General features: G+C 38.3%; 1 protein-coding gene across 1 annotated transcript in view; it reads left to right on the forward strand.

The window, feature by feature from the left end:
* The first annotated feature begins 484 nt into the window (after positions 1–484).
* The window catches only part of LOC140128491 (uncharacterized), a 117,823-nt gene continuing 91,783 nt past the window's right edge, over positions 485–26,524 (forward strand). The window contains exon 1 of the mRNA XM_072150191.1: positions 485–706. Within this exon, the coding sequence (XP_072006292.1) occupies positions 485–706 (222 nt within the window). The remainder of the gene's footprint in view (positions 707–26,524) is intronic.

Genomic DNA, 26,524 nt, shown 5'->3' on the forward strand with positions numbered 1-26,524 from the left:
TTATCCTAATCTCAACTTTGTCCTTAGATGCAGTGGCGTAACTAGAAGCTGATGGGCCCCAGGGCAAAGTCTGTGCCAGGCCCCCCGACTATAATGTATGGTTTATTGTAATAGTCTTCTCATATGAGAAAGTGACACCACGGAGACATCGGGCAGGGGCAGAACGGAGACACTGGGGCAGCACGGAGACACTGGGGCAGCACGGAGACATCGGGGCAGGGGCAGAACGGAGACACTGGGGCAAAACGGAGGCACTGAGGCAGCACGGAGACATGGTCAATGAAACCTTTTATACAAAATTCCAACAATTCTCTGAAACTTTCCATATAAAACACCAGAGCTGTTGCTGCCCTACCTCTTATAAGGGCTGCCAGGTAAGTAGAACAGAACATATATAACATTGATCTACATTGTAGCAGCATATTCCCTGGTTCTGGTACATAGCTCCCAAGTGGTTATACCAGACAGAAGAGAATAGTCTGCTATGGGCATAACAGGAGAGAATCTCATGGTGTGGCCACAATCTTCCCCTGAATTCAACCCTATAGGGAACCTTTGGAGTATCATCAAGCAAAAGATCTATGAGGGTGGGAGGCCAATCACATCAACCCAGCAGCTCTCTGAGGCTATTCTGACATCATGCAAAGAAATTCCAACAGAAACTCTCCAAAAACTCACAAGTTCAATGGATGCAAGAATTGTGAAGGTGATATCAAAGAAGGGTCCTATGAGAGCAGATCATTTGGCCTGTTTTGGATTGAAATAGTCTTTAATTTTAGTGTGACCTCCTAATGCTGCATATTTAACAAATGACCATTTTCAGTTCTTACAACCTGTTAAATGTTTTAAAACTCTGCTATGCATAATAATTTGGAACCATGCATTTTGCTTTTATTTAATTGTGAAGAATATACTGTTATCATTAAGAGGTTTGTTCAATAACATCTGATTTATACTTTAACGGGTGATGACTTTTATTAGATTGACTGTCATTTGTATCAAGCATTTAGGAAAATCCGAAATAAATATCACTTTGGATATTTAATTTGGGACGTGGTGTACTATATTAGCACTATCCTTGATCTGGGTTTTCTCCTGCAGCAAAGTCCATACATACACACACACACACACACACACACATATATATGTATGTATATACCGTATATACTTGAGTATAAGCCGACCCAAGTATAAGCCGAGGCCCCTAATTTTACCACAAAAACCTGGTAAAGCCTTTATTTTATTTTTTACTTCAGTATAAGTCGAGTTTGGGTTATCAGCAGATTTTTTTGTGCTGAAAAACTAGGCTTATACTCGAGTATATATGTATATATGGTGTATATATATATATATATATATATATATATATATATATACAGTATATACACTCACCAGCCACTTTATTAGGTACACCTGTCCAACTGCTCGTTAACACTTAATTACTTAATTTCTAATCAGCCAATCACATGGCAGCAACTCAGTGCATTTAGGCATGTAGACATGGTCAAGACAATCTCCTGCAGTTCAAACCGAGCATCAGTATGGGGAAGAAAGGTGATTTGAGTGCCTTTGAACGTGGCATTGTTGTTGGTGCCAGAAGGACTGGTCTGAGTATTTCAGAAACTGCTGATCTACTGGGATTTTCACGCAAAACCATCTCTAGGGTTTACAGAGAACAGTCCGAAAAAGAAAAAACATCCAGTGAGCGGTAGTTCTGTGGGCGGAAATGCCTTGTTGATGCCAGAGGTCAGAGGAGAATCGGCAGACTGGTTCGAGCTGATAGAAAGGCAACAGTGACTCAAATCACCACCCGTTACAACCAAGGTAGGAGGTGGGGATCTCTGAACGCACAGTACGTCGAACTTTGAAGCAAATGGGCTACAGCAGCAGAAGACCACACCGGGTGCCACTCCTTTCAGCTAACAACAGGAAACTGAGGCTACAATTTGCACAAGCTCATCGAAATTGGACAGTAGAAGATTGGAAAAACGTTGCCTGGTCTGATGAGTCTCGATTTCTGCTGCAACATTCGGATGGTAGGGTCCGAATTTGGCGTCAACAACATGAAAGCATGGATCTGTCCTGCCTTGTATCAACGGTTCAGGCTGGTGGTGGTGGTGTCATGGTGTGGGGAATATTTTCTTGGCACTCTTTGGGCCCCTTGGTACCAATTGAGCATCGTTGCAACGCCACAGCCTACCTAAGTATTGTTGCTGACCATGTCCATCCCTTTATGACCACAATGTACCCAACATCTGATGGCTACTTTCAGCAGAATAATGCGCCATGTCATAAAGCTGGAATCATCCCAGACTGGTTTCTTGAACATGACAATGAGTTCACTGTACTCAAATGGCCTCCACAGTCACCAGATCTCAATCCAATAGAGCATCTTTGGGATGTGGTGGAATGGGAGATTCGCATCATGGATGTGCAGCCGACAAATCTGCGGCAACTGTGTGATGCCATCATGTCAATATGGACCAAAATCTCTGAGGAATGCTTCCAGCACCTTGTTGAATCTATGCCATGAAGAATTGAGGCAGTTCTGAAGGCAAAAGGAGGTCCAACCCATTACTAGCATGGTGTACCTAATAAAGTGGCCGGTGAGTGTATATATATATATATATATATAAATATATATATATATATATATATACTAAATAACCGTGGTGTGGGTGGGCGGCACAGTAGAAAAAAGGTTCAACCCAGTGGGTGCAAGCTACAGCGAGTCCGATCCTAGACCGCTATATACAGCATACAACAAAGGAAGTAGCAGCACTCCGTTCCAATTCAAGGTAGTTTATTCACCAAGTGAGGGTATCACTATACCCTCACTTGGTGAATAAACTACCTTGAACTGGAACGGAGTGCTGCTACTTCCTTTGTTGTATGCTATATATATATATATACCGTGGTCTTCTTAAGGTCTTTATTTTCTATGGTACTTTGTATTCTTTACCAAAGATACAATATTTCACATAGCACAAAGCAACCTAGGGCTGACTTTTTGAAATATTGTGATGCTCATTATATTACAGCTTATCCACTAATGAATACCGTAGAGGGAAAAAAATTAAAAATATTGTATTTATAGAACATATTTTATAGATTTTATCATGATTTATCTTTTTAAAATGTATAATTTACTGTTTAGAGATGTAGAAAAAACATATTTTTCTGGATTTCTTTTTTGTAAAGAGTAAAGACCAATTCCAATTCTGTGCTCTCCTTTTAAACCCACACAAACAGAAGAAATGTTCAAGTGGGTGTTAGCTGGTTCAGGTTTTTTTTCTTCATTTATTACCAATGAAAGAAGGAGATACAGAACACATATTAAATCATTGTTACATATATTTGTAACATTTTTGTGATTTCAAGTAGCTTGTAAAGGACAAAGAATGTTTATGTTACAAGTAGGAAATGAAAGTTCCATTGATGGACATAAATTTAAAGTATCTGTACTTGCTATGACAATGTCTCCCTCCATTCTGCAGAACCTTTATTCCTTCTGTTGTAAAGCCTTTCCACCCATACATCGATTTAGTAGCAGCATATTTGTACATGAATTCCAAAGACTGCCACCTAAAGTTACCGTATATACTCAAGTATAAGCCAAATTTTTCAGCAGAAAAAAGAAGGGTACCAGCAGGGGGTGCCAGAAAGGTGAGTAAAGAGTTAATTTTTATTTATGGTCTAGGAATACTGGGGCAGGGGCAGCTGGCTATATATTTGGGGATATGGGCTGCTGGCTTTATACTAAGGGGCATGTGCTGCTGGAAATATACTGGAGGCAGTGGCTGCTGGCTACATACTGGGGGCAGGGGCTAGCTGACTATATACTGGGGACAGGAGCTGCTCACTATATACTGGGGGCAGTGGTCTGACAATATACTGGAGGCAGGGGCTGCTGGCTATATACTAGTGGGCATGTGCTGCTGGCTATATACTGGGGCAGGGGCAGCAGACTATATACTGGGTGCAGGGCCTAGCTCGCTATACACTGGGTGCAAGGGTTGCAGACTAAATATTGGGGGCAGGAGCTAGCTGGCTATATACTGGGAGCAAGGGTTGCAGACTATATATTGGGGGCTGGGGTTGCTGGTTACATACTAGTGGGCATGTGCTGCTCTCTATATACTGGGGGCTGGGGTTGCAGACTATATACTGGGGCAGGGGCTCCTGTCTATATACTAGGGGGAGTGGTATGACTATAGACTATATACTGGGGCAGAGGCAGTTTGCAATATACTGGGGGCAGGATCTGCTGGCAAGTTACTGGGGGCAGGGACTGCTGGATATATACTGGGGGCAGAATCTAGCTGGGTTCCAGATCAACTGGTAGAAAACAAACATGTTTCCAGAGCGGCTGGCAGGATACAAGGTTCCAGCAAAGAAAGGTAAAGCCAACATCAGCACAGTCTGACCCAGCAACAGATATCCAGGTGTAATGATTTGCCCTGAGACACCTAAGGGGCAGCCTTATATGCAGCTCCAGGATACCACCTGCAGCAGCTCAATGGCCAGGACCAGAGTCAATCGTTCGCAGCAGTACAGTCCTGAGCACAAACAAGAGCCACACAGCTTTCCAGAGATACTTACGGAAAGCTCAATGTAACAAGCCTGCTAGCACAGGATCATGACACCGTTATTTTTCTACCTGTAGTGGAAGTTTTCCACCTGTACAGTATTTAGACTTTCCTTCTGCCTTATGGTTTTGTATTGCATTTGCTCTCTTTGTTGTGACCCTGCTCTGGAAATGTTTCAAACAGGCCGGGACAGGTAGGAGAATGGTATCAGCACCCCCTGTCTTTGTCTATGTCCTAATCTGTTCTAAGACCCTGCATTACAACACATCAACCATAAGTTTATTACCTATTTTTAGACCCTTTCCCACTTAGATCTGTTTCAGACACTGGCAAAACCAAGTTGTGAACCACTCTTTGCTCATATTATTAAATGTTAAGGCATCCACGTTAGTTGTAGAGAATCAGATCCTCTCACCGGTGATGACACCAGAGATGTGTGGACAGATAATCCTCCACCGTGTGATTCATATTCTGCCTCCTGGTTCTTCGCTCCCCATCCCATAGTGGTGAAGATTGAGTAGAAGTGAACATGAAATTCCACATTGTGGCAGCACTCACTTTGCCAGTGTTCTGGCTTTGCCTTGGCCCAGTTTCACTTGTTCTGCAGGCTGACTACCTAGCCACCACTTCTTCATCCAAAGCATCACTGCCTTACCCATGTGGGGTCTAGGACCTCAGAAAGCCACATTTACTTACCCGTCCCATCCCGTCGCAATCCCCGCTGTGCGTTGTCCGACGAGGATTCTGGTCCACTGCGATTCACTAAGACCGTGCGTCCAATTTCCTGCATGTGTCACTTCCACTGATGAGGTCCGCCGAAATTCACCTTCTTCTTCCCGGTGCATGTGAGTGCTGATCTTGCCACACAATTTCATTTTTAAATTCCGCGGTTTGTCCGAATCAGTCGGGTTGTCCGACGTCCATGCCCCCCGATTTGTGTTGCATGCAAGCCAGCGCCGATGCGCCACAATCCGATCGCGTGCACCAAAAACCTGGGGCAATTCAGGGCAAAACAGTAAAAAGTCGACGAAAATGCGCTGTTCGGACCCTTAGTAAATGTCCCACTATGTCTATGGCAGGCACATGCTGATGATCCACATCTAGGAGATTCCCAGCTATTCCCAGTTAAAAGAGTCATCATCCAGTATGACCCAGGACACCCAGAGGCCTACTTGCTACAGAGGTACTTGAAGAAGGCAGAGAAGGAACGTATCCTCTCCGTGAAGCATCAGCCCCATCACCACCACCATCAGCAACAGCTTAATTAAAATCAAGTTATTACTGGATGCTCTACACAGACAACATTACTTTTATAATTCTGTAACAAAACTCCTTTCCTGATGAACATATTTGTGTGCGCTATTTTGTGACATTAGTATTATGATATGATACATGTGTTTATGTACTATTCTGTGACAAAACTACTTTTCTTAGGCACATATTCATCTGCACTATTCTGTGACCACTCTACTGATGAATGTAATAGTGTGTGCGATATTCTGTGAAAAAACTACTCTTCTGATGCACATATTGAAGTACCCTTTTCTGTGATAACACTGCTTCTCTGATTCACGTAATAGTGTGCACTATTCACTGACAGAAGGAACTTTGCAATCAAGGTATGATTTATGATGATAATTTTTCTGGAGCTGAATATTATACATGGACAGGACTTTCAAGATCTTGTTTTATGCTAATAATTGGTAAATGCTAATAATCCTGTCTGGTCTTTGCAAGTATTGCTTTATAATCCAGTGTAATCAGTAAGAATATCCCTGACTGATGCAATTGTTCATGGTGTCCTCATAAGGGCGAATATTTCAGATTTCACTGTCCCTATAATAGGAGTCTCTTCTATACACCTGACATAGGCAAATGCTGTTTTTTCTTAAGTTCCTACCTGTCTGGCTGACCCTATGCTGAGCGGAATCCTCTCCCTAGCTTTCTCTTGTGTGTAATGGGGTCTGGTTATGTGACCCTGCTCTTATACTGCAGAGATGTCAAGTCTGGCCAATAACAGACATGCCCGTGGTTGCTAAGGGGCTAAAGCTGCTTGATTGGCTGCTTCAACAGTCAATAAAGCAGATTTGCACTTTTTCCAGAAGACGGACCCAGATCCGGAAAAGTGACGCTTGTTTGGGCTCAGTGGGTGCTTAATTTGGGTGATGAAATTTGGTATGGACCCAAACTGCATAGCTCATCACTAGCACTGAGAATACAGAAGAATCTCCTTATTAGAGAAACTTTAATGTTTTGATTCTCTAACAGATCAGAATAATACATAACCAATAACATTTTGAATGTATAGTTTTTTCATTGTACTGAACATTAATCTTTATTAACATTTACAGATAACTGCAAGTATTTGAGAATTTAGTAGAGCTATGACATTAAGACTAAACTGGAGGGAAAAGATTAATGTTATGCACAAGCTCTAATGCTGTGAATTCATGGCTTAGAGCAGGCGGAAAGACACTGAGTTAGTATTTTTTCAATATTACATTGAATTGGAACTCATTGTCTTTCAGTCTCTCCATTATTCCAGAGGATTAGTTATGACAGCATATGGCTATGTAGAGTTACAAGATTTATATGTAGACTACAATTTACACAGCATCAATATGTAATTTTAAAATACAGAATATCTGATATTCAGCAATCTTATTCCTCAACTATAGTTCCCCCATGCTATCTGGTTTGGGCTATTCGCCCCTTTCTATTCCTTGCCTGATGTCCTTCCATCTGTTAGTATATTGACCCCTTTAAACATATGCCTTTTGATGACATAAAGATCCTGCTATTTGTGAGTAGAAAATCATATTTTTTTATATATGTGTTCTCATCAAAGTTCTCATCTTACCAAAAGCATCCAAATAGCATTTTTTTCAATAATTACAGTTGGGACAAGCTGTTGTCATTCCATTAAACATGAAGCTAATACTCTGATATAATGACCATGATGACTAAACATTCACTCTACAGTACTTGTCCAATGAAAAAGGATTCAATGCTCAAATCATCTTCTCACATCTAATTATTTCAAGAAAAATAATATTTGTGTTTACTGTCTGGTACCAATCTAAACCTTTCTATTGCCCTTCTGTTTTATATGGCACTATAGCATTACTTATCAGTATACCCCGACAAGGATACAAGGAGCATTAGTTGATTACTTTGGTTTCTGGATTCAACCTCATTTTATAGCATATAGTTAGGAGTCTGATTAACAAATCACAGATCCACACAGTTTTTGTAGAATTATTCCCCAATGATCAAATAATTGGAAACAGATCTCACTAAATGGTCAAAACAGCCGCCATCATAGCTGAGCAGGAAACACACCAAAAAAAGGGTTACTTTGCTCAAATTTCTTTATCTTTTCAGGTCACTCTCTATTCCTTTCCCAATGAAGACATTCACATATATCCAATTTCATTTGAAACAATAAACGACCACAAAGAGCCTTGTACTCCTTATTTAGGCTTAAAAAATTAGATGTCATATCCTTTCCCCCGTTGCCCTGTACTATAATGCTGCACAAATAGGACAATTCTCTTCCATCTCAACCACTTAGACCGCTCCCAGATGGATCACCTTAGAACTCCAGCTTCTACAACCACTGCTTACCGATTCACTAAACTTTCTTTCTTGCTCCATTCCTTAAAGCTCACTGAGGTTCCAACATAAATTACAATATAATACCTCACTATTGTTATCTTTATTCTGTAGCCCCTTGGTTATCCTGGGTCAAGAACCATTTGCTTTTAGGTGGTGGCTAGCAAAGGGGTGTGCCAGTTGATGCCAGTTTGTCAGGTGGTAAAATTCAGTCCTTTAATGAGTTAGTTGCTAAATATTAGGTCACAGATGCTCAATATTTCCATCTCAGATAACTTCTTCACTTTTCTACATCAATTCCTATAGGACCAGTATTTGCCAAACTGACCCCTTTGGTCAGGGAGTTATCTCAAGTTTATGCTCCATATTTAATGCGCCCCCCCACCCAATGTCAAATCTCACTTCATATTTAAAGCATAATATGAGCTCACAGCTTTCCAATTGTATCCTCCTTGTGTGCACTGATAATCCAAATGATCCTGATGATCCTGAATAGAAAGGACATCTACCACCAGGATGAAGGATTGTAAACCAACTACACTTACATACTGGTGTGTGCCCCCTTCTGCTCTTCTTTCAGCTTCTTATGCTCTTTTTTAAAAAATATGCTCATTTCGGCTTGTGTTTCTAAGTGGCTTGTGAACATAAGTGAAGTTAAAGCAAGCAGCGTTAAAAAAAGAGGAGTCCACAGAACTGTAAATAATCCTCATTTTATATCTCTTGATTTATACACTCATTACAGTTTTGTAACTAGGATATGGCTAGCAAGATTGGTGGTATGCTCCAGTGCACACTATGCCGTATGTATACACTGCTGGAGCAGGACTTCCAGGGTGAATACCACTGCGGCAGATGTACCCATATTTTTCTACTGGAAGCTCGTGTTAGAGATCTGGAGGAAGATATTGCACTTCTGCGAGCAATCAACAATCTTGAGAGGAGTATGCTGTTCACTGAGCAAGCAATAAGCGGGATAGAAGTGGAGGGTGGAGAAGAAAGCTGGGAGGACAAGGTGGGTAGCCGGGTTACTATAAATAGAGGGGGTAGAAAGGGGTTCAAGAAAAGGAAAGCCAATTCTGACTCTGAACATCCGTGCAAAATTGCTAAATTGTGCAATGATGTAAGAACGTCAATGTCAGAAATGGCAGCCCTAGCGGATCCTGCTCTCCCTAACAGCTGGGGGAGAAGACCAGCTAGTAGTAGGGTGAATGGGAGTGCAGGTAAGCCAAGGCAGCTAGTGGTTGTAGGGGACTCTATAATCAGGAAGATGGATAGAATAATTTGTCACCCTGGTGCTAGGGTTTGGCATGTGGTGGAAAGGGTGGATAAATTACTGGGAGGGGCTGGGGATGACCCAGCTGTTGTGATCCATGTTGGTACCAATGATAGAATAGATGGTAGGTGGTGGAGCCTGAAGAATAGTTTTAAATAATTAGGTTCAAAGCTTAAGGGAAGGACCTCCAAGGTAGTATTCTCTGGAATTCTACCTGTCCCATACGCTACACAGAGAAGACAGGGAGATCAATGCATCGCTCAGATACTGGTGTAGAGCAGAGGGAATTGGGTTCCTAGAGCAGGAAAAAGCATCATCTTATGCGTTTCTGACCGATAAAGTCCTTAGTCATAGTCATCTATGACTAAGGACCTTATGAGTCAGAAACGCGTAAGACGATGCCTTTTTTCTGCACTTTTGTGTTAATACCTGTAACTTTCTATGTTACCATGAATGAGTAAAGGATTCAAGATTTCCGGTGAATCAAAAAGTGCCGACCTCATTTGTTCTGAGGTTTATGGGATCAGATACTGTCACATGATGGTACTAATGTTACATGGGAGACATTCAAATCTATCCTGGGTCTTTATACTTCTAAATTTATTCCAATAGGTAACAAGCATGTTGATTTCAAAAATACCTTTGTCAGCAATATGAATAAATCTACTGCTTTTAATCAATTATTTTACATTACGTGTGTTACGTTTGTCCCTTGGTCTTTCGCTGTCCGGTTGAGAAGGTGTTGAACAGTGCTCTATTGCTGGACTGCTGGAAATCTGCAACCTTTGCTCTGGACCGGCAGGGGTTAAGGCTTACCTTCAGAGTTCTGCCTCTCTCACACTTGGAGCACTCTGATTTTTGCTCTTTATATGACATCATGCTTTGTTGTTCCTACTGTTTGTATTGCCAGCTCTGTCCAGTTTATGATGTAGTTTGTTTCTGTGTTTCTCCTGGTCCTGTATTTTTTGCTCTGTTTTACCAACTATTCTTCTACCTTGGCGATTTGGCTCTTGCATGCTCTCTCTGTTGTGACTCAGGACCTTTTACCGCCCCTAATTGAGTTTTCCATTTGTTTGGTTATTTTCCACCAGTTAGGGAAGAACCAATAAGTAGGCAGTTTGGGCTATCATTATGGTTCACTGTCCCATCTCTCTATACTGTGTTCAGTGTCTCTCTGCCAGAAGCATGTGGTGAGTCCTGTGTGGGGTGGCAGTTCAAAAAGCACAAGTCTTCTCCTCAATCCCACCTCCCTCACCTCCCTCTCCCCTGCTCCCAGAGTTTAAAGGAGGGATAGAAAAACTGAGGAGAAGACTTGTGCCTTTTGCCCAACCCCCACTCAGGAAATCACCATACGCTGGTGGGAGCCAGGTAATGGAATACAATCAATTAAAAATCACTGGATTTATTTGTATTAATGACAAAGTTTGACAAGGCATTTTTGTGCAGCACTGCATAATCTGTGTGCGCGGTATAAATAAAGGAATTATTTTTTTTATTATTTTTTTTTAACATGAACATGCCATATGCTATTGGAACCTGTCTTCAGGTAAAAATGACCTCCCTCAGTAATGATCACTTCATTTTGACTGCCTGCAATGTTTAAAGTCAAAGCCAAGAGAATGGAGCCATATGAGAAGCTGGACTGCGTGGCTGCAGCCCAGCTACCTTTCCACTTTAATCAGAGTCTCCAGAAGAACAGTGTTATCAGTGTTCTACAGTAAAACTTTTACAATGACATTAAAAAGCTAATTCATAATCATCAAAAACAGAAGTACAGATACCTTTTATGTATTTATAAACCCAAAATGCATAAACACTAAATATACTACATATAATTAAAGGGGTATTCCAGGAATCAGAATAATTCATATACAAATGAGTCAGTAAAATATAAGCTAATATTTAATTAGTTGTGATTTAAAATTTTGCTCCCCTGAACAGGAAATGTTGTGGACACACAATGTAATGAAGAATTAAAATGCTACTGGCCCTTTAATCAGTCCGTTAATTCCCTCCGTGCGGAGAAGACACAGGACAGAAGATGGCCACTGGTCACATGTCCACATCACATGTCCTGCACCTGCTTGGGCAGGTCATGTGATCACCATTATGTTTGGCTGTAGTCGGTTGGTTGCAGTGCATTCAGTAGGCTAGTGTTGTGGTGATGTGTAGAGATGGCAGTTATACATCATTACTATGGTAACAGAGCAGGAAAGTCTGTTACATCATCACTGGTAGTAGAACATAAGAGTGAGGAGGGGTTACTGAGAACTAAAGGATCATGGGACTTGTAGTTTCCAGTGGTGGCAATCTTGGTGATTACTCTGCCTACTTTAGAAAGGCCATAAAATTTTGTGAATCATAAAATCATTGAGTTTTGTTATATTCATTTATTTATAACATTATGGGTTTTTTTTTATCAGATGTTCATATTCCCGGAATACCCCTTAACTGATCGCTATACTCATGAATATCAGGATACACTTTAATTGCTTATCTACACCAAATATAGGTAAGCAAGATTGGCTTGGTTTTATATTTTCGATATTTCTCAATAAAATGTAGCATTATGGGGATTTTTTAAGCCAGGTTTACAATGGTGTAAACTTTATGTTTATTAGTATTTAAATACTATAATAAAATGGTAATGTAGCATGTTAAAGCAATGTTTTATCAATTCAAAATAACATATGTAAAATACAGTAAAGTATCTTTACAAAAAGCTAAATGGTCTCAATTCTAGCTAAAATGGGTACCTAGGTGACCAACTTAATCCCTATAATACTATTTTATACCAGATGAAAAGCTGACCAAATCTCCCATTTTAGTTGAAGTGGAAGTTGCATGGTTAAGGAAATCCATAGTGAGCTCTATTACTTAACTACGGTCATATTTGTTATGCTGCGCTACAAGTCAGATGCCAGATGTAGTAGTGATCAGCTGAAAGGAAAGTTCTTAAGCAGGGTTACAAAACCTTTGAGATAAACATATGGTCCCATGCAGGGAGAAAGGGAACACACACACAAGTGTGTTATACATGTACAAGTAAAATAAAATTAAAAATTCAACCATAAGGAAGTTGAGGGATAAGCAGAGCTTAAGGATTGGGAATCACAATATAATAGAATTTTTGGGAAAAGTTAGAGGGGGGAAAAAACTATTATCCAAAATATATAAATTTATTATAAATAATATAAGGGAACCAGACACACATATAAGTAAAAGAAAATGGGAAAGAGATATTGGAGTGCTATTGGATAAACATTGGACGAACATCTTCCAAAATATGAACATTGTATGCTCAGAAGCAATTAGTCTGAATCAGTTCAAAATAATATATAGATTGTACTATGCCCCGGCTATGATCAATCGGTTTAAGAGAACAAAGAACGTAAAATGCCCGAAGTGCCAGGAACAAAATGCAGATTTCCTCCACATGATGTGGAACTGTAATGTGGTATTGGAATTCTGGGAGGATATACATATAGAGGTGAGCCGTGTATCAGGACTGACGGTCCCTAAGACACCAGATGTCTTTGTGCTGGGAAATACGTGTGATATCGCTGGTACCTCACATCAGGTTAGATGGTTGGGAATGGCACTACAGGTGGCTCGCTGTATACTGATTTATAATTGGATGTCCCCTTAAAGACCATCCATGGCAGAATGGCATAAGAGACTAGATAGAATAAAAAATTTTGAAAAAATTAAATATATAGAATTAGGAAAGGAGAAAAGGTGGCAAAAAAGATGGCTAGACGATAATGTAGAGAACTAACTGTGAGGAGGAATTATGTGTGTATATATATATATATATATATATGTGTGTTTTTTTTTTTTATCCTCTCGCTGACTGGGAGGGGCGGGGAGGGAGGGAAAGGAATAGATTAGGAGGAAAGAAAAAGTAAGAGGGAATCTGAGGATAAAGAATAGCACTATGATATCAAACATTTAGTGTTGTTGTTAAGGTGATTAGAAACAAGCTGTATAAGTGAAAGTGTTATGGTTATTTCTGATTATTGAGATGCTCAGATATCAATAATATATAATGGATTATTGGAGACGTATATCATATTTCTAATGCACTAAAAGGTTGTTTAACACTGTGTTGATATCTTGTGATTGTTAAAATTATCCCTCGCTTTTGATTAATGTTTTTTGTAATATTTATGGAAAATTTGAATAAAGAAATTTATTAAAAAAAAAAATAAATTTCAACCATAGAACTGATATAAAAATAAATCAAAATATCATAACAGTTATTTCAGGTGGTGAACTCCATAGCAGAAAATACCGCCCAAAAGTCTGAATCACCATGTTTTGCCATTTTGCAACATAGAAAAAAAAGTAATAAAAAGTGATAAAATAAAAAAATGTAATAAAAAGTGATTAAAAGGTCTTACAGTCCCCAAAATGGTAGCAAATAAAAGTCAGATCATCCCACAAAAAATGAAACTTCACATAGCTCTGTACACCATCAAAAATGTTAAAATCAACGTAAAAACCCTACATATATGATATAATCCCATTCATAATGACCCATACAATAAAAGAATCATTATTGAATCATTATTGAAGTTATGACTTTTATCTATGTTGTCTGACATAAAAAATTATCAAAAAATTGTATCTATACCAAAATGGTACTTTTGTAAAGTTCAACATGTCCCACAAAAGTAAGCCCTCAACCAGTATTATATACCACAAAATAAAAGTGTTATTGAAAATTTGGCAACTCAAAAATGGTTAGGTTTGTTTTATTCAACATAATAGTAAAAGGAAAGAAAAAACATAGAAATTTGGTATTGCTCAATGGTATCATGGTAATTGTAATGGATTAAAAAATAAAAATAACTTACATCTTAGGGTATACAGTGAACACCAAAAAAATGTCAAACATCAGTTACAGAATAGGTGTTTTTTTAACTCCCTCCACCAAAAAAGTTGATAAATTTTCAACAATAGGGCATAGCCACCCAAAATAGCATCACTGAAAAATGTATCTCATCTACCAAAAAATAACCCCTCACTTGGCGACATTAACAGAGAATCAAATCTTTATTATAGCTCAGGAAAGTGCGCCAATGAACAAACTAAAATCCACTTAATCCTAAATGACAAAAAAAGCTGCTGCAGGGCCCTCCTTCCCTTCTGCACCTACTATGCACCCATACAACAAGCAATGTCCATATGTGTGGACATAGTTGGGAGAAATTTCATAACAAATTTTAAGATCGGATTTCTCTTTTTTTCTTTTTGTGAAGTTTTAGGGATAAAATTAGCAACAAAATGAGACAATTCTAAAATTCACCTCTGTTTTGCTACAATTACTCTCAAAGGGTTAAAAATCTTCCTAAAAGCTGTTTCTAATAGTTTGAGGGGTGCACATTTGAAAATGGAGTGATTGATAGGGTTTTATAATATTATATATTTTAAAGCTCATTAAAAACAAAAATGATCCCTTAAAAAGTCAATTCTGAAATCTCCTTGAAAATACAGAAAACCGATGTTCAATAATAAAATATCACAACATTTTAAAAATGATGAAAACATAAAGCAGACATTTGGGAAATGTTCTTAGGTAAATCATTTGGGTTCTAAAACGGAATCTAAAATCTAAAATGGAGAGATCATTTAGAATTTTTTAAAATGACAAATTTTATTTTTGTATGCAAAACATTTTCCAAAAAAATTACCACTAACAGGAAGTACAACATGCCATGAAAAAAACTATCTCAACATCACTTTGGTTAGTTAAAGTGTTCAAAGGTTATAACCATATAAAGTGACACATGTCAGATTACAAAAGATGGGGCTGAACTTTAAACCACCAATTGGCTGCATCCTTAAGGGTTAATGTATAAAGGAAATGATGGAATTATATGAACCCTTAACAATCTCATTCCACATAGTGAGCTTTCGGCTTCTAATAATTTTATAATCCGCGGTCTACTCATGGCAGGTGTTAATATTGAATGTGTAATGATATCACATTTGTGAGCACTTAACTACTACAACCATTGCAAAAGAGCAGCACATGGCAAAATGTGTCACCACCGGCTACGTAATTTCTCTATCAGTCCTCTGGAGACTGCTGCTACACCTTGAACCAGAGAATTTGCTCTGGCCTTGGTTACACTAATAGAAGTCAAAACTTCAATCAGGAACTTATTAGTTACATTGCACACACCATATGACACGCTATTGTTGGTGGCAAGTGAGTACAATTGGATGTTGGAAATGGACATATACTTTTTTTTTTCTCTTTATGTCTGTTCAATAGAAGGTTAGTGTTAGGTCATGTTCTTAGGTTATCCTCAAATTAATACTATCAGGAGGTTCATGTGTAAATGGAATTCTTTCCATCCAGGCTATTTTTATTTTTCCATTCAATGGCTACTGAGAAACACAACTTAGTTCAGAAAACAGCATGCTTGAACAATCCTGATATTACTTTCTCTATGATGCTTATCCAGCCATGTATGTGGGATTTAGAAAAAAAGTTAGTGAACCCCCATGAAGAACATGTAAAAAGTACTGTCATCTTCTAACAGAAAAATATTTCACAGAAAACCAGAAATATTAATATTGTGGCAGACGTTTTAACAATAGGCACCTGTACCTGGGCTCAGAATAGTCCCTCATTTTGGAGCATGTGTCATAGTTACAGTTTTTGACTTTTTTTTTCACCTAGGCAAGGCTACCTGAAAATGACATGACTCAATATGCATTCCATTAAAGTAAAATAAATGGTCTACAGTAAGCCTACCAACATGGCAAAAATCTGCTCTCTATATTCTGCCTAGCATTGCTGTTGAATAAAAAAGGCCAAATTGAGGAGACTGAACCTATCTTCTCCTGAAGAAGGCTCCAACAATGGCTCTGGGGAGCACTCAGTAATAAGTGCAAGCCCCTTTATGTCTGTGTGAAGTTTTTCTGTGGTATCAACTACGGAGATTATAGCGTCCTTGACCGGAAAAACCTCGATTTTAAATAGTGACCTTCTCCACAGAGTGGATGCACCATGTAGATCTGGCGGTTATGCTGCATTTCATTCCTATTATATGTACATAGCACAGTGCTGTTTAAAAACTCTATAATTGTTCTACTTACAAACATTTAGATAAAATAAAAAAATTTCATAAAATACATTCTTTACAAAGCATAATATACAATAAACGATGATATAGAAAAAAAAAATTGTCTAAACATTTTTAGAGTTCTTACATTATATTGTACAGATCCCATTAACTTTTTATTCTACATACATTTTATTTTATATCTATAATTAAGGTATAATTTTTGAAAATTCATATGTTTATCCATATTTGGAACTCTAATCATATGGGCACATGTATCAAACTTTTGGCTTGCTTTCTTTCTTTCTTTATTTCATTTGTGAGCCTTTTCACAATATTTGTACACATTTGGAACTTTTTTTGCACCTAAAATGAAGTTACATTTTCTAGTTCTCTGTAGTGTTCCCTGAGTTATCACCTGAATCCAGATGTGGAAGTTGCAAATTTTTTAAAAATCGTACATTTTTATGCAAATCTTCAACTGCCCTTGACCAGTTGTAGCAAATATCTTAGGGCTGATTGTGACTCTTGGAGACTTTTTGCGACTTTTGTTTCAAATGAAGCCACATGTATCAATAAGGAAAAAAACTAAGATACATCTGAAGACCCTCCACACTGGACTCTATTTATCAAAGGGATTCATGACCCACTACAACATCTAACAAATGTTATCCTGAGATAATGGGGTCATCAGAGACTCCAGAGTCATTAACTTTGAGGCAAAAAATATCAAAGTGTCCAAGTAATCTAATTAAGGACCTCTTGTCTCAACTTTGTTATTGTCTTTTTGTTTACATTTTTTTGCATCACTTCTCTGTTCATTGTGTATAAAATTTCACTTCAGTAAGCCTGTCATACCATGCCTGATGAAGCTGTCCCAAAAGCTTGCTTGTAACATCTTATATTTCAGACATTAAAAGGTTTCACAATCTCAAGAAGGTTACATTATTTGACGTATCAGAAGCAACAGGAACCGCCCTAAAGTGCTAATGGCTTCATTTATATAGCCACATAAACCCCATAGAAAGGAATTTGGCATCACATTTAATCCATGCTGCAAAGCTAGTAATTCCACCAAAATGGCTTCAAAAAGAACTACCTTTGCTGAGGGAATGGGTTGACAGAGTGGACCAAATCCACAGAATGGAGAAGTTGGTGAGCTGGGAGTCTAGCACACATCACTAATTCGCTTTACTCTGGAAACCATGGAGAAACTTTAAGTTCAAGCTCAATTAAGCTTCTTAATTGATTTAACCGCTACAGAATCATTTCGCATTCCTTCTTCCCCTCTCTTTAATGTTTACCCTATATGTAAAGTTTTTTTTTCTTCTTCTCCAAATTAAGCAAGGAGATCATCTCTCAACAAAAGGCTTTGTGTGAATTGGATGTCACTTGGACATGAAGGTGCTAGATACTAAATGAAACATGATGTCCTAGCTATCTGGAACAGTTTTCATTTCCCCCCCCCTACCATCTTTATATATGTTACAATGAAAAAAAGCCTTTTATATCTACCACAATTTTTTAACATTTTCTTAGACAGCTTTAAAAAAAAACGTGGTTTATTTCATAGTAATTTTCCTAAAATGGAGTCATTGCAAACATTGGGGGGTATTTATATTTTTTCTCTCTTCTTTTTCTACATACCACAAAGTCTAGAACATTTTTGAGCAGTTGTGAATTTCCACATTTTTTTGCAACCTTTTACTCTACTGCTTCATGTGTCCAAGCAAGACTTTTTAAAAAGTCACAAAAAATGTGCAAACATTTGTCTGTTTGGAACTAGACTGACAGTAAAACTTACAAAGAAAAAAAAATATCCCCCTTTTTTTTTTGTAATGCTTTTTTTGAAGATTTTGTCAGAAATGTTTGGTTAATTCTTCTACTGCCATTGAAACTGGAGCTACTAAGCATGAGCAGAGCTCCGGGGACCAGTGGCAAGACAGTAGTTTTGTGTATGGTGCGCAGGTAGGAGGGATTGCAGCAGTTACTGGGGCATCCAGTAGCCTTTACTCTGCCTCCCTAGAGAGGCTACTTCCCACCCCAGTAACCTCTGAAATCCCTCCTACCTGCTTATTAGTTAGATAAAGTATGCATCAGGTTAGAAAGTATTATAGGATTAGGAAAGGATAGTTCAGGGCTTAAGATGTTGATGAACCTACCATCGGATCTACCTTAATAGGTAAATTCCTAATGGTAGGTATCTTTAATTGTTTCTACCTGTATTATATTATGTTTTTCTTCTGTGAAATGTATTTTAATTTGTTTAACCCCATAGCACAATTAGAGCTACCTTGAGCCCTCTTCATACTCACTGGGTGCTTGCATCACAATGAAGCAAACCCCTGTCGCTGACACCCGCGATCGGTGCTAGCACCGATTGAGGTGTTAACCCTTTGATCACCACCGGCAGAGCTGCCGGCAGCATTAACGAGCTAGCGGCGCATGGGCGCCGCCATGTTGGCTCTGATCGTCATTCCCCATGATGTCATCAGGGAGCGGCGATCCATTGTCATGACAGCCTCAGGTCACACAAAGATCTGAGGCTATCATGTTTTAGGCTATCTATTACAATTTGCGATTTGCACATTATAATAGATGGTGTGCGAAATCCCCATATACTGCCATACTGTAGTATGGCAGTATATGGTAGGATCAATCAGACAACCTAGGGTTAAAGTACCCTAGTGCATCTGAAAAATAGTAAAATAAATAAAATTAACAAAAAAAAGGATTTTAGAAAAACTTTTAAAAAATTTAAATCACCCCCCTTTCCCTAGAAGTCATATAAATAAATAAACAGTAAAAATCATAAACACATTAGATATCGCCGCGTCCGAAAATGCCCGATATATCAAAATATAATAAAGTTTTTTCACTGCGGAAAAATTTTAAAAGTTATAGATTTTTGAAGGTGGGGATCGAAAAATAAAGACGCAAATACAAAAAAGGGCATGGTCCTTAAGGGGTTAATCTTGCCCCCCAGGGATATTATTTATCCAAGGACAAAGGTAGCAGCTATTAGATCCTATAAAGTTATCTACATCTACATTTTTTAAATTATTTTTTGGTTTAAATTGTATTATATTTTTTAAAAATGTATACATCTATAAATCATATACTGCTGTCTCCAATTGCATTTCTAAAATTATACAGTATAATACAGTATGTATCTTCTATATATACAAATTAAATCCATATAGACATGGTATTGTGCTATAATTATGGCACAAATCAGCTGACAGATACATTTTTGTATTGTGTAGAATGAAGAGATATTTTCTGCTTCCAAGGTAGCTTTGTAAAGCGTCTTGAAATAAGGGGAGCCTTGTTGAGTTGTAATCTGCCCCAAATTTTCAATCAGTGTGCACCACTGTGATGTATTAACTGCATTTACTGGCTGATTCATCTATGTTTATCCTGTCTTAAATCCTGCCAATGATTGATGGGGTAGGAGGGAGGTACCGGATGTCAGACACCCCCAGTCTGCTTTTAATTAAGGATATATGATCAATTTAAAATTCCTGGAGTGCCTTTTTATTGTTAGACATGATTAGTAAATTTGTCTTATTGGTCTCAATGAGAAAATTCCTCTTGGGTGCCATTAAATATTTGTAGAAATAATCCCATTTAGATTCATGGAGCAGATTTTTTATCACGCAGAAACATTTGCAAAAAAAAGCTACATGATATTCTGTGACATAGCGATTGTAGCCAACATGTCCTAAATACGTTCCAAGAAAGTCTCATAGTGAATTGATGCAATTATACACTCTACTTGTTTGTATGGGTGTCATAAGTGGCCGTTCTGTCCCTATATCATCATAAAGATGAACTTTTAACCTCTCCAAGGGGCTATATAACGTTTTGGCGATTTAATAACGGACATAAACTATTCAACAAGAAGTAGCATTTGCTAAATGTCGAATTATGGATTTGCTAAGAAGGAAGATGTTTTACTTCTTGATTTGATTTGCAATATTCAAACCTATTTCATCAGCAGTTATAGTGAAATGGCTATAATCTACTTTGTATCTATGATTTGATAAATTTGATTCATAAAGTTTAATTACAATATGAAAAAACGCAGATTTATAGACAATGCATTTAATTTAGAAGGGATAGTCGGATTATGAACTTGTGGTGATTATTTTTCATCAGTGTCCATTCACTTGGTTCCATCCAAGAATCCTGGGGTTTATTTAGAAAATAAAATCTAACAGGGTTACAAGTCTTTGAAATATATTGCAGAAATTTGTACTGAGATTAAAGCTAAGCTTTTATCATTTAATCAATATAATGAAGTCTTAGGATGCAAATGAGGCATTCAAATGCTTTTATGTGAAGGCAAATATTCTACAGTCTATTCTCATGATAGATTTACACATTCAAGGTTTATTACATAATTAATCTATTTAATCTATTTAAGTGAAAACTGTGTGAGTCTAAATCAAATCTTACAAATTTAAATGTATTTTAATGAAAACTAATGTATCTTCAAGATGTAAACATTGAGGGCCAATCCTCCATTGATGGCACAGAGGAGGTCTGTGGTGTTCCCCTATCCAATCCATTTGGTGTTGTACTTCCTACTGAAGAAGTTGATGAACTGCAATGCAAGGCAAAAAAAACCTTTCAAATATGTGTTTTTCATTCATTTTTAAAATTAAAAACCTATTAGAAATGTAAATGTTAAAAATGAACACTAATGTTTAACATACATTTTAATATCATCACAATTTTAAAAGTTGATTTCAGAAGTAAGGTGGCCATTGATAACAAATATAAGGAGATTACCACAGTCACAGTGCCTGGATCTATGAGTAAGTGTCCCTGGTTTATCTTGCTTGATTTTGGTGGTAGATTTTTGTTAATATCGGAAGCTTTACTTTACATGATATAGGGCATCTTGTACATAAACCAGAATATGCTTTGAATAAAACTAAGAAGCACTTTTATTTCTAAATTAGAAAGATTAACAAAATGTGTAAAATTGTCCTCACAAAGCTGACTCAAAGATGACCCTCTTTAGAAAAGTAAAGATAAATTCACCCTGTGCTAATAAAGCTGCCAATCATGCTGACAGCATGTATAGTGAGACCATTAAAATGCTGACCTGAAGCCCATCACACATAGAATTACAGGCAGGTCCTGAACCATATTTTTAGTGTGAAAGGTTGTTTAAGTGCCAAGAAACTATCTTCTTCTATATATTCTTACTGTTAAGCTGTACGTTGGTTAATTTCATATACATCATTTCTACAACCTTGTAGAACAGATACCAATATTCTTAGTGTGTATATTGTCTGTGCACACCCCTCTTGCTAATCAAAATCTGTAAATGGTTAACGTACTTTCCATAGTTGTGTTAAAAAACAATGGAGTAATATATTACCACTCTACCTACTGCTCTGTTGCTCAAACGTACCTGCGACGATAACAATTTATGTTGTTCCTGCTCCATCAATGATGTGACAGCAAGACATACAGTATGGCCACTGCAGACAATCAGTGGTGGCTTTATTTTATTTTTTTTTAAGATTTTATTTTTCGTTTTTTAAAATTACAACAATGCACAAAAGGCAACAGCATCCGCCTCAGGGAAGTATGAGGCACAATCAAAAAGTTAGGGTAAGCAGTACAAAGAAATCAATATTGGAGATAAACATCGGTCAGTAATGCCATACCCAACCCGTGTCACAGAAGGCATCACTCTCCCAAAGGCGGAGAAACTCATTCACTCTCCCATTCACACCTCACACACACAGAGCTATCCCTCCTCCTCTCCTGGAGCAGTATGAGCAGTCACCCACACATACCAGATCGAGGAAAAACGATCCGGAGCACCTCTAGCAGTGCAAGTGAGTTTGTACATTGGAAGTTCCGCATTAATCAGTGATATTCATTTGGCCAACGTGGGGAACTTAGGAGGCTTCCAATTTAGCAAGATAACCTTCCTACCATAAAACATTAGCAGGCGGAACAAAACCCTCTCAAATTTTGCTTGGAGGACGTCGCCTACTAGGCCCAGGAGACACACCCGAGGGGAGCAGACACCCGGAAGACCCAGACGCCCATTGATGGAGGAATGAATGCCCCTCCAATAGTCCTGAATGGACAGGCATTCCCAAACCATGTGGAAGAAGGTACCTGTATCCTCCCCGCACCTAGAACACACAGCTGAGGGGAGTCTATGCATCTGACGCAGCCGCAAAGGGGTCAAGTACACTCGGTGTAACCACTTAACTTCAGTATCAACTGGTCTCGGGCAGAAATAACTGTTGAGCGCCAGTTGTGTGTAATTTCTTTGAGATGATGGAAGCTTCTCTCAGCGGGAGAGGGCTGGGAATCCATCAGTTGTTTAAAGAAGGTGGAGGTGGGTTTCCCAAGGTCCTTAGTTCTAGCGATGGCCTCCATGGGGCAGTGTTCCAACTTTAATTCCTCCCTCCCAAACTGGACTCCCAGTGCATGACGCAATTGTAAGTATCTGTTTAAGGCTGTTGGAGCTAAATTAAATTCTTGGCTAAGGGATGCAAAAGTTCTAAGACACCCATTCTGGTACAACTGAGTCAAATATTTAATCCTCTTACGTGCCCAAAACTCAAAGTCCGGTAAAGATCTCAGCTCGGGCAGGAAGGGTTACACCACCAACTTTATTGGTCACATGTCAGGCTAAGTAGTCATCATATGAATAAGCACAGAGACCCACAGGCAACAAAGCACAACATCACAAGGGAATGGTAAAGCAAAATACTTATTCAATACAAGGGAATCTGTCAACAGTTTCAGCCATACAAAACTGCATTTAGTGTTAGTTATTGGCCCCGAAGATCTGTGTAACAATGCCTTTGTGAGTGTCATTAGAAGCAGTAGAACTGTGAAAAATACATTTATATTCCAGCATTGTAACTGTACTTTCAGCATTGCTGAGCATTGTGTGAGATCTTATTGCTGTACAGCTGCTCCCCCATAAGTGAATGCTATGGTATTTAAGTAAAACCCTGCTTCTGTATGTCTATCTATTCTATTCTATTCTATCTACTTAAGGAAAGTCCAAGAAGCACAATAGGGTGGGTACTGGCTGATTAGGGTGAGGCTTCAGGTCCTCCAACAATAGATCAATAAAAGAAATAGCACAAGTAAATCCAAAATACGTGGTCCTTTTTATTCCATACTGTGTGATAGCTATGTTTCGGTTCAAGGAGAGCATATCTCATGTGACAAATAACTTAATGAAATATTTAGACATCCATACATATGATCACATGATTAGGTTAGCCCATTCCTCTCATTAGCATAGTCAATATACAAGTGACATAATCAGTTAAAAAAGCATTCAAAGAGTATAAAAAGAGACTACAGTGATATATGATAATCATGTAAAGTGGCAATATAATGTAGCGTAAACAGGGATCTTATCTATGACCCTATGACTTGTGCTTAAAAGTGATCTTAAAACCTACCGTATCAGGTAATCAGGAATCCCTCTGTATACGTCACTCAGTGTAAAATAGAAACAAGAGCTTGACATGTAGATACACAGTCCTGGCATGCGTGGAACACATCCCTGGTGTGCAGGGCCCGGAATAAAGACTGCGCATGCGTGAATTAATCTGCAGCGCATCAAGGTGCTATGGTAACACACAATGTACTATAGTTGTATTGGACCAAACTAGTTACTCAGCGCTGGATTATAGCTAGGAACAAGGTGAGTATAAAGACAAGGAATAAGGTGATGTACATAATGCTGTCTGCTCTTTTAAGTCTTCTCAAAGGGATCTATGTGTACAAGGCATACAAATTATACAGGATGCTTTGTACATCACAATAAATATCAACAGGGTCAGACACCCAAAACCTTTGGCCCAGGTTCAAGGCTGCATGCCCCCATCCCTGGTGACACATTGCCAATCTCCATAATCTCACTCGCAGACAAGAGATAGACTTGAGAAGACTGAGAGAAGACTGAGTTAGGTGCCATTCTTTGACATTTGACAGTTCAGTGGACTGCAGTAAACATCCAAATCTTAACCACCCATTTCTTGTAATGTTTGATGCAGTTCTGTTAAGTCTAATTTCTGATTCAGAATATCCCTATAAAGAATCCCTCGGAATTATAATACTCTAAGATAGATCTGTGCCATTGTCACAGACATAGCAACATATAGCAATCTATGGAACTTTTGTTGCTAATTATATTTTAGAACTTGTTTTATTTACAGCTGAATACATTAAATAGTGTTTGGCACATGACACTGAGCTAGGAATTATGTATTATAATTCTTGCTTTCCTTCAATTACAAAGTATTCTGTAAAAAACAGCTTGTGGCTTTCAGAAGGGGTATTTCAGGAATCGGTATAATTCATATTCAAATGGGTCTTTAAATTATAAGCTAAAGTGTAATCGGTTGCTGTTCAAAATTTTGCCCCCCTTAGCAGAAAATGTTGTGGTCATATACTATAATGAAGAAGTAAAATGCTACTGGCCCATTAATCAGTCCTGTGACTTTGTCCCTGTGGAGGTGACACAGGACAGAAGATGGCCGCTGGTCACGTGTCCACATCATATGTTCTGCACCTGCCTGAGCAGGTCATGTGATCACCGCTATGTTTGGCTGTAGTTGGCTGGTTGCAGTGCATCCAGTATGGCCAGTGTTGTGGTGAGACGTCATCTGAGTGAGGTAATGTGTAGTTATGGCAGTTACACATCATTACTATGGTAACAGAGCAGCATAGTATGTTAGATCATCAATGTTGTAGATGACAGCCATCTTGGTGAAAACTATTTATGCTCCGCTCTGTGATTGATGATTACTTTTGTTGTATTAATTTATTTGTGGCAATCTGGGGTTTTGTATCAGACGTTCATATTCCCGGTATAGTCCATTATATTCCCTATAGAAATTCTGGAGCATTTTTTTTATTACTCTATGCTGTGCCATACCAACTAGAAATTGTGACCTGTTGTAGTGTTGAGTCGTCTGGAAACTTCACATTCCCCCCAGTCAATAGCTGGTTCAGAATTTACTTGGTTGAAAATCTGAGGCATGGTTTACCAGGCCAAACTTGGCACAGATTAACTGAACTGGGCATGTGACTTCAGTTAGGCTGAGCTTGCTGAAACACGGTCATGTGAAACAAAGCTTAGAAAAACATATGACCCAGTACTGTTATTTCATAGAGATTTCAGGTGTTTACTAAAAGGTGACAGGTCCTCATTTTTATATTTTATTTAATTTTTTTAGGAATCCATCTAGATAAACAAAAACTCACAAATACAGACCATATTTAACAATTGCCAACCACCTTTCCAATAAGGGGAAGATGTAAAATAAAAAAATGATAAATTGGGGGATTTAAAAGGCATCTTTCATCACAATCTACCCCAACTAATTCCTTTGCTATCTAGGGCTACACCATATCTTTGTTTTTATATTCCAGCTTCTCCTTTTATCGGGGAGCTTTAGCAAAGGGCCGTAGTAGGTACTCCCTCACCTGCCCTGTACTTTTGCGGTGCGTGGTATGGCACTGACTCACATCTCCCACAACTGGAGATAACTTCAATTGTGGGTGTTAAGCCTTTACATGCTTGATCTTGGCATGTAATGCGAATAGTGCCCCCTTCCCCCCCCTGGATCATACCCCTGTGAGCTTACTGGTAGAATCCAATACTTCCTGTAGGAACCCCAGTGTCTGATGAGTGCCCCCAGGCTTCCCAACTTACTGCTATGCAAGGTGTGGAACAAAATAAAAAGTAAAAAAAGGTGATTAAAATCAATTTTGAATGACACACTGCTATACAAGGTTTGGAACAAAACAAAAAGTAAAAAAATGTGATTAAAATGATTTTTAAATTAAAAAATAAATAAATAAAGACAAAGTCCACCAAACACCATTACATGTATAACACATAAAACATACAAAAAACACAAAACCCCCATATATTTCATATTGCCACGCCGAGAACA

Source organism: Engystomops pustulosus, chromosome 4 (genome assembly GCF_040894005.1).
Source record: "Engystomops pustulosus chromosome 4, aEngPut4.maternal, whole genome shotgun sequence".
In the NCBI taxonomy this organism is placed as follows: Eukaryota; Metazoa; Chordata; class Amphibia; order Anura; family Leptodactylidae; genus Engystomops; species Engystomops pustulosus.